Source organism: Hyaena hyaena, unplaced genomic scaffold, assembly GCF_003009895.1.
Source record: "Hyaena hyaena isolate Hyena2069 unplaced genomic scaffold, ASM300989v1 scaffold_312, whole genome shotgun sequence".
NCBI lineage: Eukaryota > Metazoa > Chordata > Mammalia > Carnivora > Hyaenidae > Hyaena > Hyaena hyaena.
In genome coordinates, this window is record NW_024080943.1 from 920,413 (window position 1) to 939,592 (window position 19,180).

Here is a 19,180-nt window from a genome sequence, read left to right on the forward strand (position 1 = left end):
CTGTGGAGCGACAGCCAGGCAGTTCTGCTTGGGCGCCACCGCCACGACCATCTCTGGGCTTGGAGGGGCCTTTCCGTCTGTCCTCCCAGGTGCAGGGGCCCCGTGAGCCCTCGGCCCCCACCCAGCCCCCACAAACACAAGGAACCAGAGGCCCAGGGGGACACAGAGCATCTGTAATGAGCTACATGCAAACGCCATCTTCTGCCCAGCAAGCCAAGGGACTTAGTATCGAACAGACCGCACCCCACGGGGCCCCCCAGACTTGCTCTCCTCTCCCTGGGAAATGCCTGTGGACAAACAGCCTGTCTCCAGCTCCTGCCCCAGAGTCCGCCCCGGCGGGGGGGGGGGGGGGGAGGCGGGGAAATGTGCCTGGGCTTCCAAGGACTTCCATGCTCACTCTCCCCTGAGCTGGCGCTGGGCCCCGGTGAAGGAAGCCGACACACCAATTCACAGGACCCCCCCCCCCCACTAGCTTCCTCGCGGCAGCCCCAGGGCTCCTGGACGGTGACCCTTAGCACCCTGAGGGCACTGGAAGCCCTGAATGCAATGCCAGCCTCCGGCTCAGGCACAGTGGAAAACAGGGGCCCTCCTAACTGCCCCTTAGCCCCTACTCCCGCCCCCACCCCGGGCCACTGTCCAGAGGCCTCCCCGCCAAAGGCTCCAATGCCTTGCGTCTCCCCCTCTTCGACAGGGCAGGAAGGGAGGCCGGCTGGACCACGGGGAGGAGACAGGAGCACTGTATCCGGGGACACCGCTCCGGGTGTGTCTGTTTCCTCTGCTGTCATCCAGAACATCTGTTAGCAAGGGACACAGTGTGTGCTGCGCGGAGACCACGGAAGGCAGGGCCTCTGCCTGCCGGCGGCTCCCTTGCTCGCCCACCACAGGGATCCGCCGGAAGTTAAAACAAAGCAGGGCTGGGGTGGAAGGAAAGCGGCTGGGAGTTAGTGTTACTGTCCTGGATCAGTGACTTCTCCCGAAACACACAAAAGCTCAGGGAACGGGGACCTGGCAGCAAGGCGAGGGAATGGATGAGGATGAGGGACAGGAGCGCACAAGGGACGGGGCTCTTCCTTCGAGGCCCCCCCACCACCGCACAGCGCTCCCGGAGGGCCCCCTGCACGTTCCCTTGCTCTGGGCCCCACTGCCGCCCCGCACAGCGCCACCGCGGCCTCCGCGAACGCATGTGGTGCGGCTGCGAGCTGGATCCCGGGGCTCCCGGGCCAGGGTTCAGTCCTCCTGGCCTCCCTGCCGGGCACTGCACAAAGACGGGTCCTCGCATCCTCAGCAGGAACTCCTCTGCAAAGAGACAGCGAGAGGGTCGAGAGAGAGGGAGGGAGAAAGCATTCCCTTGCCTGGTACCCTCTTCCCCGCCCTCCCACCGCGCAGGTCACAAGCTGTCAGTCATTCCCAGACGCCCTGTAAGATGAGGCTGCTGCAGGGCTCAGCACTCACCCCAGCGCAGCACCTACCCGGCTGATACTGTCATGGCTATTAGCAGGGTCTGGACTGGACAGGGCCTTCTCCTCCTGGGACTGAAGGAACCTCCAGCCCACACTAAGCTAGGAGCGAGGAAGGGGGGCTGTGGTGGGGGGCAGGGCAGGAGGCAGAAACTCTGCTAGTATCACCAAGCACAGGCTTTATGGTGCCAGCAGGCAGTGCTTTTATGCGTCACGTGGGTACTTCACCCTGAGACCACTTTCCGTCAGGCCAGCCCAGCCCATCTCCTTCTCACAGGACCTCACCAAGCCCTCCTGGCTCCATTGTGGGGAAACAAGTGACCGTCAGCTGGGGGAGTGGTTCTAGAAGAGAGGACTGGGGGATGGGGAGGCTGGGGGCGGAGGGATTAGCTCTGGTAAGACTGAGAGTCTGGGGAAGAGGGTCAAGATCTGTTCTGCCTGCATCCGGATGCCTGACGTCTGCCTCTAAGTTAAGGGTTTACTTTCATCTTCACCCTGTTTCTTAGGGCTGGAGCGTGTCTGACAGGGAGCAGGTGCTCTGCACTTGTTGAGCTAATGAGGGTGTGTGTGTGTGTGTGTGTGTGTCTGTGTGTGTGTGTGCGCGCGCGCGCACGGTGTATTGGGGAAGGCATGACCTATCAAATCCACACTCTGGGTCCCTGCCTCTGTTGGGGGATGGGCCTCAACGAGCCACCAGACAGATGACCAGTAGGCAACCTCCTTCCTCCATCCCCCTGGTGCCCGGAGCTCGCCACAGCTCCCACCCCCTGGCAGACGCACCTGGTAGACAAGGGTCAGGTCAGGAGGTGAACGAAGAGGATGGCCAGGCCGATGTTAAGCAGGATCACCATGCAGATGAGGACAGTGTTGGGGACCTGGGAGCAGTAGAGAGAAGTTGCCTGAGTTCCTACGGCCTCCGAAACACCCTCTGCCCAAGTCCCTACGAGGCTGGACAGAGGAGCGGGAACTTCTGGAAGAGCTCTCCTCTGAGCACCCCCTTGTTTTGCTCACTGCTGTGTCGGGTGCCTGGACAGCAGACCATCAGGGCTGGAGGGATTCTGGGAAACAATTAACCAAACCGTTTAGGGTCCAGAGAGGGTAAGGGTTTGTCCCAAAGCACACAGTGGGCAGCACTGGAACTGGAAGCCAGGAACGTGCCTTCCTTTCTGCAAATGCCCCCTGGGCCGCATCCACGGCCCCCTCAGACCTAGCTTCATTCCGGCCCCTGAGTTTCCAGCTCCCAGCCGGCTCTAATAAGCCCTATTGGGCCCTTCCTCCACTGCCGGAAGCCCTCCCTGCTACACCTGGGTGCAGATGCTTTTGGTGCTCAGCTCAGAGAGCCCTGGTCCCGCAGGTGCACTCACTCCCCGACCCCAGGGCCTATGGCTTCCAGCACCCCCTTCTCCAAAGCACTGCCTCCTGCTGACCAGAGAGCAGGGGAAAAGGCCTGTCCGCTGTCCCAAGGTGCGGATTCTGCAGAGAAATTTACATTCCCAAGGTCTCTGCTTGACCACGCCCACATCCGTGCTGGGGATTTCCCTGCCCTATCCTGTGCCCTCACCCTTCCCACCCCCAAATCATCCGCACTGGAATCCCACCCGAAGCCCGATCGCCCTGGGGGACCCGACACGGGACACCCTGCCACCAGCTTCACTCACCTCCTCCACCTCCACCTCCGCCTCCGCTGCCTGCGCCGCCTCCTTCCGAGCCTTCTTCTTGGCCCCCGCCTTGGTCAGCCCTCGGGCCTCGGTCTTGCGGGCCTTGGCCTTGAGCTCGGCTTTGGGGACGATGGGCTTGGGCTCCAGCTTGGCGGGGGAGTTGGGCGCGGGCTCTGGGGCCCGCACTGGGGCGGCGACCGGCGACGGCGGCGCGGAGTCGGGCCCGGAGGCCTCGGGCTCGTCCTCGAAGGGCGGCGGCGCGGGCGGCGCGGTGCGCACGGCGTAGCTGTGGTAGCCCCGGTACAGCGCCACCTCGGGCTCATGCGACGGCGCGGGCGGCGGCTGCAGAGCCTCGATGGGCATGTGCTCGGTGGCCGGCCGCGCGGGGCTGCGGCTGCCCGCACCCTCGGACGGCGTGAGCGGCCCGCTGCCCTCGGCGCCCGGCTCCCCGTTCCAGGCGCCCGGGCTCGCCGGGCGGTCCTTGGTGGCCCCCGGACGGGGGCGCTTGGGCTGCGGGGGCGTCCCGGTGGGCGACGGGGGGCCTCCCTCGAGCCCGGGGGGCTCGTGCTCGTGCAGCTGCGGGCTCTCGCGCGTCCGCTGCGGGGCGCCCGCGGCCCCTGGGCCCCGCTCCGGGGGCTCGAGCAGGCTCTCCGAGTTCTCCAGGATCTCCTGCAGCAGCCGGCGCTTCTGATACTCCGGACCTGCGGGGGACAACCGGCGAGGCTGGCCTCGAACCCCGGTCCCACCAACGATGACCCTGGGCAAGCCATTTAACCCCAGCCTCCTTCATTGACTCAGCCAGCACCTTCCTACCATCCAGCCTGTGCCCAGCACTGTGCCAAGCAATTTCCAAACGGGAGCTAATTGAGGCGTTCTAACAACCCTATGAGTTCCGTGCTATTAGCCTCATTTTTACAGATGAAAGAAAGGGCGGCTCGGAGAGGTGACATCACTTGCCTAAAGTCACCAGGCTGACAAAGGGCAGAGGCAGGACCAGACCCAGTCCGACTAGCTCCGGAGTTTATGTTCTTAACCGTGGCACTGGTTTCTTTCCACCCCCTTATCTGAAAAACGGCCTAATCATACCTATTTCACAAATACTAATGCACGCCTTAATTGAAAAATGCATGTCACATGCAGAGCTCAGAGCCTGGCACAGGGTGACAGCTGTTGCTATGACCACTGAAGGTGGGAGGTGTCGCTCTTCCTGGGACCAGCAGGGGGAGCGCTGGGACGGGAGGCAACTTACTTTACAGGTCTGCGCTCCCAGGTCCCCCTGCCAGTCCCCTGTGGTCTCCCTGCTACAGGCAGAGTAACAGAAAATTCAAGTTTAATCACGCCACTCACCAGAAATCCCCTCACTTCCGAGAAGGCTCTCCCACGCCCTGGGCTCCCATTGCTCCACCCAGGCGCCAACTCTGTATCCGAGGCAGGGGCTGCAGAGTAAGGGCTCATCCCCCTCCCCCCAACGCCCACCCCCCACCCCCCCGCCTAGCTTACTGTCTAGCTTCCTCATCTGCCCTCCCTTCCATGTTTCTGGGCCTTTGCACCCGCAGTTCCTTCCTCTCAATGTGCGGGTCCCACATAGCACTACGTGGTGCAGAGATGCTCAATGAGTGGTCCCAAACCAGCAGCACTGGCACTGCCCGATCCTTGTTAGAAAAATCACATTCATGGGCTCTACCCCAGACCTACGAAATCAAAACCTCGGGGTGGGCCCAGTGTTCTATGACATGTTTGAGACCCACTGACCTGAGGGCAGCCTTCTCTAACATCTCCCTGCCTGGAGATGTAACTCCCTGGGTTACGTGCTCCCCATGAGCTCCCAGAACCCCCGCTCTAACCACACAGAACGTATGCTGTGTGGAATTTAATCGTAACGGGGAAATGACAGCCAATACCAACAGTTATCAAGCGCTTGCTATAGATGGTCCATGTGCTCTTCATCTGACATGCACTTAATCCACCCCCCAAAAGTATTATTCTTATCCCATTTTACAGATCAGAAGACAGGTTTACAGAGGCGAAAGAATTGAACAAGGTCTCTGAGCTGGTGAGCAGTGGAGTCAGGACGTGAATACATGCCTCACGCCCTGATACACTGTCTTCATGATTCTCTGCTCCTCTAGATTCTGGACCGAGGCTTTGTGCCCCCCAGAGCCCAGCACAGTGCCTGCCCCATGGGCGGGACTTGATTAAACTGAAAGTGATGAGCAGGAGCGGGACCTCTCCCTTCGCTAAGCTTAACTAAGCAGCAGGGAGAGGAGGCAGCCTGGAGTGGGGCCAGCATGCAGCGGGAGCCTCTGGTTCCCCGCCACGACCTCAGCATGAGTCCCCTGGTGTCACCCCATCCCATGCTTTCACCGTACCCCCTTTTCTTCGACCCGCAGACATTTGTGAACCCACCTGGGTATCTCAGCCTTCCAGCAAGCAAACAAAAAGAAAAATGGTCCAACCCTGGGGACCTGCCCGTCCCCTCCCTGGGTGGCCCTACCTGGCTGGTAGAAGTCTGGGGCCAGCTCCCTGGCCAGAGTGCGGGCAATGTTGGACTCCTGGTTGGCAGCCACGGCGGCTTGTTCCGCTGCCTCAGCTTTGGCCTTGGCGTGGCTCGTCCTAAGGAGACAACGTGGTAGAGACTCAGAATCCCTCCAGAAAACCAGACCTCTGCCTACAAAAGATATGCTGGACAGAGCAATCATTCGCTCAGGCTCTCAATGAATCTGTATTGAACCCTGTGGCCCAGACCGCTGTGTGTTGCCTAGACCATTCCGTCTTCTTTCTGAGCACACCAGACAGACCACATCTCTTGCAATCAGTGTGGTCAGGCAACTGAGTTCTGTCCAATGCACTGTGGGAAGACATGGCATACACTGTTTCAGGCCAGGCCCATAAAAACCTCCTCTGTAACCTAGATCCTCTCCTGTTGCCCTGTTGCTGGTTGAATGGAAGAAAAGTTCCAGAAGAGGGAACTTAACCTCTTTTGGATCACAGATCCCTTGGGCATCTGGTGATACCTATGGACTCCTTCTCAGAATAAGGTTTTGAAATGCATAAGATACATAGGATTACAAAGGGATGCAATTATATTGACACACCATTACCAAAATATTTAAAGGAATAAATTTGTAATGTAACGTATGTATCCTTCATTAACACATTGAACAAAGTATCTAGCAAGTCTACTAACTACACGAATTTTAAAGTATAGATTGGCATAAAGGGTATTTCAAAGACATCTGCATTAGGGGCACCAGGCTGGCTCAGTCAGTGGAGCATGTGACTCTTGGATCTCTGGGTTGTGAGTTCAAGCGCCATGTTGGGTGTAGAAATTACTTTAAAAAATATTTTTTAGAAAACAAATATCTGCAACAACAATAACGTGAAAGTATATGTGATTTCTACTGGCGACAGTCACAGATATTTAGTTTTTATTTGTTTATTTTTTTGAGAGAGACAGAGTGCTAGTGGGGGAGGGGCAGAGGGAGAGGGAGACACAGAATTTGAAGCAGGCTCCAGGCTCTGAGTTGTGAGCGCAGAGCCTGACACAGGGCTCGAACTCATGGACCATGAGATCATGACCTGAGCTGAAGTTGGATGCCTAACTGACTGAGCCGCCCAGGTGCCCCAAGTAATGATAGTTCTAATACTGCTGTGGTTTGTTGCCTACCTCTATAATTTGAAGCAAATCCTAGTTTCATTTAGAGGTTAGTAAAAACAAGATAGTTTCCCCATCTGTTGTAGACACTTTTGCTCCCTGCCCAGATCCCTTCGCTGGGCAAATGCACCCACCCCTAGCTTCTGTATAGGCTGCTAATGGCTCACTGCTGGCCCAGAGAACTGCACCTAGCAGAAGCCCTGTTTTTCTGGAGGTCAAACTGTCCCCCACTCCAACCAAGCACCCACAACTAATGACTGATGACACCCACCGACAGTCCCCTCTTGACCCAGGAGGATCCAACTCTGTGGTGCGAGCCACAGAACACCCCCCACGTCCCCTCCCGTGGGGTCAGGCTGAAGGGGGACTGCAGGTAAGATTACATCCTTGCTGGGTCACTTCCCTACCCTACCCTGCTTCTGTCACCCTCCCCTCTCCTGAGAGCATCCCCTCAAAAAAATCATCTGCTCATGTGGTGCCTGGGTGACTCAGTGGGTTAAGCATCCAGCTCTTGATCTCAGCTCAGATCATATCTCACAGTTCATGAGATGGAGCCCCACATCGGGCTCTGTGCTGACAGCAGAGTCTGCTTGGGAGTCTCTCTCCCCATCTCCCTGTGCCCCTCCCCCGCTCCCACTCTCTCTCTCTCTCTGTCAATAAATAAAAACTTAAAAAAAAAATCTGCTCAATAATCCCCACCTCAGATTCTGCTTCTAGAGAGTCTAACCTAAGACAGCATCCAGGTTCACAGACTCCCTAAATTCCATCCACAGAACCCGCTGTGAACCCCATGTTAAGAAACACGGGAAGGAACCAAGGTCCCGAGATGATTATAGATAATGCGAAGTTCCTTTCCCACAGTCCCACACCGGAATGTGGAACATTTAGGCATTACATTGAAACATTCGGTGTGCAACCTTTAAAGAAGCCTTACATGTTTATCGTGTTAAGCACCCGAGATCTGGGAGACGTTTGTTTTGGCTGTTAGTCTACTAAAATAATAACAGCTCCGTTATGAATGGGCCAGGCACAGTCCTAAATGAATTATCAAGATCACCTCATGTAATCATCACAATGCCTTAGGGAGCTGGTGCTGTTATTATTTTCCCTATGTTACAGAAAAGAAAACTGAGGCACGGACAAGGTAAGTAATTTGCCCTGGGTCATGGGGTCATTAAGTGCAGGAGCTAGGAATCTGAACCCAGGTGATGTGACCCAGGGCGCGTCCACTCAAGTACTACTCTGGAAGATGTATCAGCCTGGGGCACTGAGGACACAGACTCCTGTGGATAAGGCCCTGTCCCTGCCCTCACTGTCAAGTGAGGCAGGAAGGTGGTAAACAAACAACAAAATATATTTAATACAATATGGTTAAATAAGAACTTAATTGCCATTGTGAGAAGTGCCATGAAGGAAGTGCCATGAAAATAAAGAACCGGTGTTTGCTTTGGCAGCACATATACTGGAAAAAAAAAAATCTAGAGCAGAAAGACAGTATAGATCGGTGACAGAGGTGGGGGCAGTGGAGGTTTCTTTGAGAATGTGACATTTAACTTGAGAAGGAGAAAAACATAAATTAGACCCATAACAGGAGAGGCGGGCACAACAAGGCAGGGAGAAGAAAGGGCACGTGCAAAGGTCCTGAGAGAGAGCAAGAGCTCTGTGCTCTGGGGAACTGAACAGTCAAATCAGCATGCACATCTGCGGATGAGTTAATTCCTCAGGGAGCTGATGTGTGTCTTTGTATTTCAATCTCCAGCATATAGAATTAGGCCTGGAATAAGGGAGACAGGTTTTATTAAGCTGCTTCTATGTGACGGGCCTTTTACCTATGTTATCCCCTTCAATCCTTAAAACTGCCTGGAGGGTAGTTTTTACTGTTTGTAATTTACACCTGGGGAAACTGAGGCTCAGAGAGGTGTCTTCTCAAGGATGCAAAATAACAGTTAATACTTACAAAGCATTTATCACATGCCATGGGCTTTGTAGAAATTAACTCATTTGATCCCCCAATAACACTGGGTAGCAGCTATTAGTACCGCCATCCCTCTTTTCTGAGGGGATTTTAGGGAACTAAGGCAAACTTACACAGCCAGGAAGTGACAAGCAAGATGTCAGACCAAGGCATTCTAGGATCTAGGGTCTGTGCCTTTAACTGCAGGCTATCCTCTCACCCCGTAGGGAACAGCGGAGTTCGAACCCAGAACTCTTGTGATTTCCAAGCCCTGCCCTCACCACCGTGCCGCCTTGCCACAATAATGTTTACTGAAGGAAAGAATACACAAACGTGGGATGTGTGGCTGGTTTAGTTGGTAGAGTATACAGCCCTTGATCTCAGGGTCGTAAGTTCGAGCCCCACATTGGGCATAGAGTTACTTTTACTTAAGTGAACTCACGCATGTGGACAGGTATAAGCAGAGGGGCAGCACAGGCAGTGGCCAAGAGCACAGCTTTGGATTCCAGTTTCTGTGCTGCCAAGGCTGGGGCTAGGGTGAGGCAAGTGAGGCATTCACCGCAAGCGCAAAACTTAGGAAGATGCCAAAAACTCACTAAGCAAGAGAAAACAATATTTTAAAGCAATATTTTAAATGTCAAAAATAATGCCCCAAATCCTTAATGAACAAGTTGTGAACAAAACTTAAATAAAGACTGGATCGGACCCTGCACCTCACCTCACCCTAGTCCTGATCCCACCGTGACTCTAGGACCTTGGGTGAGTTGCTCTGCCTCTCTGTGCCTCAGTTTCTTCGTCTGTACAGTGGAGATAATTATTTTCCCCTCTTGGAGTTGCTGAGAAAACTAATGACTTAAGAGGCAGCCTATGAAAGTGTTTAGGCCACGATGTGACTGAGTGGAGGTGGTGGTGATGGCAGGGGAGGTGATGGCGGTGGGGACAGTGGTGGTGGTGGTGGAGGAGCAGGTGAAGGAGGAGGAGGAGGAGGAGGAAGATGAGGTTTCTGACATCAAAACCGAGTGTGGTATATGCATACGCCAGCTTCATATTTGCCTGTACATGGATGCATGTGACTCAAACTCCTAAACTTCCCAGAAACACTTCCCTGGCAACCTGAAACCCCAGGTCGGGAGGAGGGAAAGTGCTGGGCAAACCTTCAAAGGGAGAAAATGTCCTTTTTTGGTAACACAAGCTGGACGGCGCTTGCCTGTTTCCTTGGTGCCCTGGGAAGCTGTGCTACATACAAGACTCCTCCTAAGGCCAAAAAGGCAGCCTGCACACAGAGCCCCAGAAGATGTGGGGGATCAACCGTGGACCCCCGCCCAGAGTGGCCAGAACAGGGGTTGAGAAAGGGGCGGCCACACAGCCCAAGGCAGTGAGGGCTGCTGTGTTCACAGAAGCACACCGCTCTTCCCCGTGTCCGTCAGTCTGGCCGGCTGACCCCCTTGTCTCTGGTCTCAGGAATGGCTGCCGTCCTTCAAGCCAGACACCCCCGTGTTCTCCCACACCCTCCTCCACGGCTCCTTGCGGCAGCCGCGGCCATCACTCACCAGGTCCCCTCTCCCAGTCCTGCTAAAGCTCCAGCATCCGCGGCCTCTCCCTCCTTCCGTCACTGCTCCTCAAAGGCCCCGTGTGCTCCCTACAACTGACCACAGTGGCATCGTGTGCTGGCATCCAGGGGCCTCAGCTCTTGCTTAAGATCTTTGCAAGGCTTCCTACCACGCTCAAAATAAAGCCCAGGGCACTTAGCACAGCCTTCAAGCTTCTCCAGTCCTCGGCTGAGGCCGCCCTGATGAGCGAATCACCAGCTGCCTTCCCGGCTCAGCACTGTCAGCTCCGGGGTGAGGGCAGGACGCCTGCTGTTGCTCAGAGACTCCTGTAGGTCAGGACCACTCACAGTGTGGCCCATCACCCTCCTGGCCCCTCATCACCTGGGAGCTTGTCAGAAATGCAGGTTCTTGGGCTCTACCCCAGACCTATTGAGTCAGAACTTCAGGGAGAGGAGCCCAGGAATCTGTTTTAGAAGCACTCCAGAAGCTTCCACTGCTCACTGAGGTCTAAGCATGCGCTGGCAGACAGATCGAGAAACCAGCTCTATGCTGGGCAGCTCCCAGCCTGCTCGACTCCACGGAAGCCTTGCTTGTGTGCTTCTCCTTAAGCCCCAGGATCCCTTCCCTGGGGTCAGCTCCTGCTGAGGAAATGGACCTGTTTCTTCTCCTCTGACCGTCACTGTGTCTGGGCTTAGACCGCCAGGGCAGGGTCTCCAAGGATGGCTCTGACCCGCGGGGAAAGGCGACCAGCAAAAACTGGGGCAGGGGGAGGGGCAGGGATCAGGCACTCTTCTTGATTTCATTCGGATTATCTTTCATCAGCAAGGTTAAAAATAAGGCTGGTGGTTCTGGGACCGGGGCAGGCCGCTAACCCAACAGAACCGCTTCTGGGAGCACCCCCGCACCCCAGCTTCTTTTCCTCATCCCCAGCCCCCTAACTGCTATTCCAAGTCAGCCTTGCTGGCTGCCCAGTCTCCACCAGGCATTGATGGCTTGCTTCCTGGGCAAAGAGGATGCCTGCTGGACTTATCCCCGACTCCATGCTTTGTTCAGGCTGTCCCCCCACCTGGAACGCTCCGTCCCCTCTGTCTGACCTCCCAGTCTTAAAGGGCCAGCTCTATACCCACTTCTGTATATTGATTCATTCATTTAATGTAACTTTCTGGAGTGCTTACTGAGTGCTAGGCACTATTCTGGGTACTGTGGATATAACAGCAAACCAAGCATCCAAAAACCCCTTGTAGAGTTCACGTTCTAGTGCAGGGAGATGGCAAACTGCAGCAGCGGGCCAGCCAGTCCTACCCGTGAGCAGAGACTGGTTTGTATACTTTCGAATGGTTGGAAAAAACAAAACAAAAAAACCAAGAGCAATATTTTCTGACACATGAAAATTACATGAAATTCAGATTTCAGTGTCCATATAAAGTTTTACTGAAACCCAGCCACACCCATTTGTTGACACATTATCTAGAGTTAAGTAGGTACCAAAGACACTGTGTGACCTGCAAGGCCAAAAATATTTACCACCTGCTCTTTTGCAGAAAAAAGTTTACTGACCCCTGTTTTAATGCATTCACCCAACAACTAGCTTTTCTACTACTACTATTAACACTATTAATATCTGTTATTTGTTAGATTCTTTGTGCCCAGCTCTGGGTTATGGCTGCCTTTACACAAATGACCTCAGAGAGGTGGAGTCACTTTCTCAAGGTCACACAGCTAGAAAGTGAATCAGCCCAAGCTCTTACCCTTTACACCAAGCTGCCACCCTCTTGCCAGTAACTCTGGGCCACATCCTCCATGAGCTGGGACCAGGGAAGGGGATCGATAGGACCCAGCAGCCACCTGAGCCTATCACAGCCGCCAAGTCAGCCACACAACAGCCCTGAAAACCAATGGATAAGGAGGGATGCAGAGTAAAGCCTCTAAACTGCTGGGTAGAGTTGCTAAGAAGAAACTCCAGCTAGGTGGCTTGGGTGAGGGGTCCAAGCACTGTCCCCTTACAATCTTTGGCAAGTCCGAGCCCCCTGAACCCCGGTCTCCTCATCTGTAATATGGGGATAATAACAGCAACTACCAGGCAGAAATGATGTAAGAAATAAATGAATGGACAGTCATCTGGCCCTTAGAGCAGTGGCCACGACACAGGAAGTCCATATAGTCCTTTTTAATAAAATAAATAGGCATAATTTTTTTAGAGAAGCCTAAAAGTCATGGATGTGTACTATGTGCCGCTGAGTTGTTAAAAAAAAAAAAAAAAAACCTAAAACTCTTTTTTCATTTTTAAAGTAAAAAAAAAAAAATTTAGAACAAAGAACTCCTGGTATGTTCGGAGGACAGAGGCAGATAATGAGGCCCCAGCTCAAAGCTCTGCCAGGCTCTCTGGAGGGCGCAGAGGTGGCTGACAGGGACAGTGCTGCCAAGTGTCTTCCTGTGGTGGGGGTGCTTCAGATGCCACTGCCTGCCCTCTCCCAAAATAGCCCCTCGCCCACAGCTCTGGCTGGCCGGGGCCATTTCCTCCCAAACAATCCTGGTCAGAGTAACCACAAGGAGGGAGCACAGCTGGGGTCCCCAGAAATCTGCCCAGAGAGCTGCCGGGAAGAAAGCCCCCGAGGATGTAGGCAAGGGCATGGCCAGTGAGTCTTGACTGAAGGGGGAACCTCCTCCCCTCTCCACCCCAGCCCCAGGACTTCATTTGGCAAATGGGGCTAAATCCCTGCCAGGAAGTCCCCCTCACCAGAGGGGGTTAAGGGCAGAAGCTCCAGTCTAAATAACAGCACCATCACAATCCAGGTATCTGACCTTTGCTCACTGGTCTCAGTTTCCTCAACTGTGAAATGGGGATAATAATACTTCAGAAAATTACCGAGAGTCCGAAATGAGCATAAATGGAGCATTTAACAAATACTAGCTTTCATTATCATGGTTTTTGTTACTATTGTAACAGTGCTGACCAACAATTCCCTTCCAGAATTTTATGGACTGCCAACAAATTGGGATGTAAATATGCATTCTTGTGGAAGGATATGTCCTCTGAACACCGTTCCAGATTCACCCATGCTGTACCCCGTGTCCATACTTCAATCCTTTCTTCTTTTTATTTATATTTTTATTTTTATTTTGAGAGAGAGAGACAGAACATATGCGAGCGGGGTCAGGACAGAGTGAGAGGAGAGAATCTCAAGCAGGCTCCACGCTCAGCACAGAGTCCAACACAGGGCTTGATCTCACAACCCTGGGATCATGACTTGAGCCAAAATCAAGAGCTGGACTCTCAAATGATTGAGCCACCCAGTGGCCCCCATACTTCAATCCTTTCTACCAACAAATGTTGTTTTACTGTGTGCAGCAACTGTATTAAGTTTACCTGGTTATTCCAGCAGTTTCCACTTTCTGGCTGCTGTGAATAAAGCTGCTATGGGCAGCACCAGTTCTTACGTGTCTGTATGTTTTCATTTGTTTTGGGTGCCCATTGAGGAGCAGAATTTCCAGGTCATGTGTTAAGTCCATGTTCTGGTTGAGGGACTGCCAGGCTGGGTCCACGGTGGCTGCACCATTTTACATCCTCTTCAGAACATAGGAGGGCTCCCATTTCTCCTCATCTTTGCTAACACTTGTTATTATACCCATCGTTTTAATTTTATTCATACTACTGGTTTGTGAGGTGGTGGTGACAGTGGTGATGGTGGCGGAGGCATCATGAGCCGTCGGGGAAATGTCCATCTGCATTTTCCTGGTGGCTCATGACACTGAGCATCTATTCATGGGCTTCATGGCCATTTGTAGATCTTCTCAGGAGAAACATCTCTTTGGATCCTTTGCCTTTTTTCAACTGGGTTTCTGTCTTTTTTATTATGGAGTTGTAAAAGTTCCTTACATAGTCTAGATATAGTCCCTTATCAAGCATATTGCCAATCATGTATTGCCAATATTTTTCCATCCTGTGGCTTGTCTTTCCACTTTCTTGATATTGTCCTTTGCAGCATAAAGGTCTTTCAGTTTAATGCAGTCCAGTGTATCTGTTTTGTTTTTGTTTTTTTCTTTTGTTGTCTGTGCTTTTGGTGCCAGAGCCAAGAAGGCTCTGCCCAACCTGTGGTCACAAAGGCTTGTTCCCGTATTTTCTTCTAAGAATTTCCCAGTTTTAGTGCTGATGTATAGATCTATGCATACGCCTTGGCCATGGGGTCATGCTGCCTTGTGAATTAGGTACCACCACCATTGTACAAATGAGAAAACTGAGTCACAGAGAGCCTAAGTCACTTGCTCATTGTTATTATAATGAGCGCTGAGCCAGAAGGGAAGGAAATAGAGTCTGGTAGGAGAGACAGAGAAGACTGAAAGGTCCTGACAGCAGAGCAAACAGAAATCAACAGAGTAGGAGAAAGCTCATGGTTCCAAGAGTTGGAGCCCTGCGTCGGGCTCTGTGCTGACAGCTCAGAGCCTGAAGCCTGCTTCAGATTCTGTGTCTCTTTCTCTCTCTGCCCATCCCTTGCTCACACTCTCTGTCTCTCTCTCAAAAATAAATAAACATTAAAAAAAATTTTAAAGCATATAAAATGACATGACTTCATTGTAGAAAAGTTTTGAGAATCAGCAGGTTTTCTTTTTTAAAAAATGCCGTCAATGTTTTGGTATTTTGAGGTGGTTAGGAGCACAGCTGTAGGACTATGGATGACTTAATACATTTTCTGTGCTTTGATTTTTCCATCCGTAAAATGGGGACATGAAGAGCCCCTACCTCATTGGGCTGTTGGGATTATAGAGTGAATTAATGTAATAAAGCATTTCAAAGAGTAGGCTCTATGCATGAGTTTGAAAGTTTTCAATAAAGTGGCTTTGTTCCAGGTGAAGTGGGCAGCTATGCCTGCCACCTCCTCAGGGCCCAGAGAACACCCCCATCCTGGAAATGCAGCCTGGAATCCCCAGGCCATGGACATGACCTCTTCCAGATCACACTGTGGTTATTTATTTATTTATTTTGTGTGTGTGTGAGATTGAGAGAGAGAGAGCACAAGCCAAGGAGGGGCAGAGAGAAAGAGAGAATCTCAAGCAGGCTTCGCACATCAGGCCAGAGCTGGATGGAAGGCTCGAACCCATAAGCTGTGAGACCATGACCTGAGCATAAACCAAGATATGCTCCACCCACTGAGCCACCCAGGGGCCCCACATCACGTTTTATAGCGGCCCTTGTCCCCTGCTGACAGAAGGCCTCCGCCACATGAGAGCAGGTGTGTGACCCCCGCCCTGGCCTAGAAGGCAGAGGCAAAGTAATAAGAGTTGCTGTTTACTGAGTGCTAACTATGTGGCAGACATGTGACCTATGTGGTCAGCTGAGTAATGGCCTCAACGCTTCCCGTCCCAATCCCTGGAACCTATGAATGTGACCTTATATGGCAAAAGGAGCTTTGCAGATGTGATTGAGGATCCTGGGATGCGGGGATTACCCTGGATTAGCCAGGGAGGCCCCAGATGTGATCACGAGAGTCCTTACAGCAGGAGGCAGGGGGAGGTGGGACGGTGGGAGGGTAGGCCACGTGATGACAGGAGACTGGATATGAAAAAGAAGAGAGGCGCCTGGGTGGCTCAGTCAGTAAGCGTCTGACTCTTGATTTCGGCTCAGGTCATGATCTCCCGGTTCGTGGGTTTGAGCCCCATGTCAGGCTCTTCACTGACAGTGCAGAACCTGCTTGGGATTCTCTCTCTCTCTCTCTCTGCCCCTCCTGTTCTCTGCTCTTAAAATAAATAAGAAAACTTAAAAAAAAAAAAAAAAGCACCAGCAGAGACTGGAGCGGTATGTGATGTGAAAATGTAGAGGCCGTGAAATGAGGAACAGGGCGGCCACTGGAAGCTGAAAAGTCAAGGAACTGGATTCTCCCCCGGGAGCCTCCAGAAGGAATTAGATGTGCTGACCTTGGCTGTGGCTTGGGGAGACCGATTTCAGACTTCCAACCTCCAGAAGGGTAAACGGATAAATCTGTGTTGTGTTAAGGCCCCAAGTCTGTGGAAATTTGTTATGGCAGCAACAGGAAGCTAAATCAACTCGTGTGATCTCATCATCCTCAAGACAACTCACTTTACGGGGAAAGAAAGTCATCTGCCCGAGGCTCATCGCTGGAAAGTGCCAGAGCCAGCTGGAACGTGCCTCCAGGGCCGTCTGGCTCCAAAGCCCACGTGTCCTCTGTGCTCCCTCAGTTCAAGCCCACGTTCCAGGAGGGCCCAGCGGCCACCACCCAGCCTCTTCCCCGAGGGGTGGTCTGAGGCCCTGGGTCACTGTGCCCTTCTGAGAGGTTCCCAGCAGTGATAGCTCTGTTTCCCCACAAAAGGCTAGTCCGTCGGGGCCTGGGAATTGCCTGGCTGACTGTGTATGACTGAGGTCTGGCTGCACTTTGGTAACTAGTGAGGGGTCAGGGAGGGGACCTTGGGCCTGCACCCCTCCCCCACATAAGACTGGGTCCTGCGGTCCAATCCGGAACCTGGCTGCCGGCAAGATGGCCTCTTCTGTGTGGACTGGCACAGAGACCTTCAGAGCAGCACAGAGAAACTTCCTCTTTAAAAAGTCTATGCCAGGTTTGAAAACCACAGTTTACAAATTATAAAAACAAATATTAAAGCTATAGCTATACCATGAATCCACTGAGCTCCCATGTGCAGGACCCGGTTTTTAACAGGGTTATGAACACATAACAATTCAGTTTGGAGGTACAGTGCTTGAGAGCGCAGAACCTGCAATCACACTACCTGGGTTTGAACCCCTGACTCGCACACGAGGCAGTGTGGCCTGGGAAAATTGCTTAACTTTTCTGTGTATCCATCTCTTCTTCAGAACAATGAGTGTGGCAGGCAGATTTCTCAGGGCGCTCCTGGTACTCACACCCTTATGTAAGCCCCTCCCCTGTGTGTAGGCTAGACTTAGGTTTCTAAATAAAAGTACACGGAAAAGGTGATTCGTTTATAAAAGAGTGACTTCTCTCTTGCTAGCAGTTTCTCTTGCTGGCCTTGATGGGGAGTCCATGTGGAAGGAACTGAGGGCTGCCTCTGGCCAACAGCAGTGAGAATCTAAGGCCTTCAGTCCAAAGGCCCACAAGAATATGTCTATCGCGAGGGGCGCCTGGGTGGCTCAGTCAGTTAACCCTCTGACTTCAGCTCAGGTCATGATCTTGCAGTCATGAGTTCGAGCCCCCCATCGGGCTCTGTGCTGACAGCTCAGAACCTGGAGCCTGCTTCGGAGTCTATGTCTCCCTCTTTCTGCCCGTCCCCCCCTCTAAAATAAATAAAAACATTAAAAAATTAACAAAAAAGAATGTCTATTATGATACTGTGATTTATAAGAAATGCAGCTGACCCTTGAACAAAACAGGGATTGGGTGCGTCAATTGCCCACAGAGTCAAAAATCCAAGTATCACTTCTGACCCCACAACGTTAACTACTAATAGCCTATGTTGATCAGAAGATTTACTGACAATATACACACTTAATTAGCACACATTCTGTATGTTATATGTACTATAACCTGTATTCTTTCAATAAACTAAGCTAGAGAAAAGGAAATGTTATTAAGAAAACCGAGGGGCACCTGGGTAGCTTAGTCGGTTAAGCATCCGACTTTCGCTTAGGTCATGATCTCGCGGTTTGTGGGTCCGAGCCCTGCGTCGGGCTCTGTGCTGACTGCCAGCTCGGAGCCTGGAGCCTGTTTCAGTCTGTGACTCCCTCTCTCTCTGACCCTCCCCTGCTCACGCTGTCTCTCTCTCTCTCTCCTAGAAATAAATAAAAAACATTAAAAAAAAAAAAAGAAAACCTAAAAGAAGAGAAAATACATTTATAGTACTGTACTTTACTAAAAAAAAATCCATATTTCAGTGGGCCTGTGCAGGTCAAATACATGTTATTTAAGGGTCAACTTGAGGGTCACTCAGATGACCAAAATATATTTCTCATATATATTTAGTCTTCGTCCATGGTTCCTCTTTCATGGTTTCCAAAACTCTTGGAATTTCCAGAGTGATAAGAGCAATGGGAGCATCTTTTGTTACAGTATTTAGTCTCTTGGCACAAAAACAGACATGCATATCGATAAATGGAACAGAACAGAGAGCCCAGAAATGGACCCACAAACATATGGCCAAGTAATCTTTGACAAAGCAGGAAAGAATATCCAATGGAATAAACAGTCTCTTCAACAAGTGGTGCTGGGAAAACTAGACAATGATGTGCAGAAAAATGAACCTGAACCCTTTCTTACACCATACACAAAAATAAAGTCAAAATGGATGAAAGACCTAGATGTAAGACAAGAAGCCATCAAAATCCTGGAGGAGAAAGCAGGGAAAAACCTCTTTGACCTCGGCCGCAGCAACTTCTTACTCAACACATCTCTGGAGACAAGGGAAACAAAAGCAAAAATGAACTATTGGGACTTCATCAAGATAAAAAGCTTCTGCAAAGCGAAGGAAACAATCAGACAAACTAATAGGCAACCGATGTAATGGGAGAAGATACTTGCAAATGACATATCAGATAAAAGATTAGTATCCAAAATCTATAAAAAATGTATCAAACTCAACACCCCCAAAACAAATAATACAGTGAAGAAACGGGCAAAAGACATGAATAGACATTTCTGCAAAGAAGACATCCAGATGGCCAACTGACACATGAAAAAATACTCACCATCACTCATCATCAGGGAAATACAAATCAAAACCACAATGAGATACCACCTCACACGTGTCAGAGTGGCTAACATGAACAACTCAGGCAACAACAGATGTTGGCGAGGATGCAGAGAAAGAGGATCTCTTTTGTGCTGCTGGTGGGAATGCAAACTGGTGTGGCCACTCTGGAAAACAGGATGGAGATTCCTCAAAAAATTAAAAATAGAACTAGCCTATGAACCAGCAATTGCACT

General features: G+C 51.7%; 1 protein-coding gene across 1 annotated transcript in view; it reads right to left on the bottom strand.

Moving 5' to 3' along the window:
• Positions 1 to 684: 684 nt before the first annotated feature.
• The window catches only part of JPH2 (junctophilin 2), a 70,001-nt gene continuing 51,505 nt past the window's right edge, over positions 685 to 19,180 (bottom strand). The window contains exons 3-6 of the mRNA XM_039248499.1: positions 5,610 to 5,728; positions 3,116 to 3,816; positions 2,238 to 2,332; positions 685 to 1,296 (exon numbers count right to left, since the gene is read on the bottom strand). Coding sequence (XP_039104430.1) covers positions 2,252 to 2,332; positions 3,116 to 3,816; positions 5,610 to 5,728 — 901 coding nt within the window. The 3' untranslated portion in view covers positions 685 to 1,296; positions 2,238 to 2,251. The remainder of the gene's footprint in view (positions 1,297 to 2,237; positions 2,333 to 3,115; positions 3,817 to 5,609; positions 5,729 to 19,180) is intronic.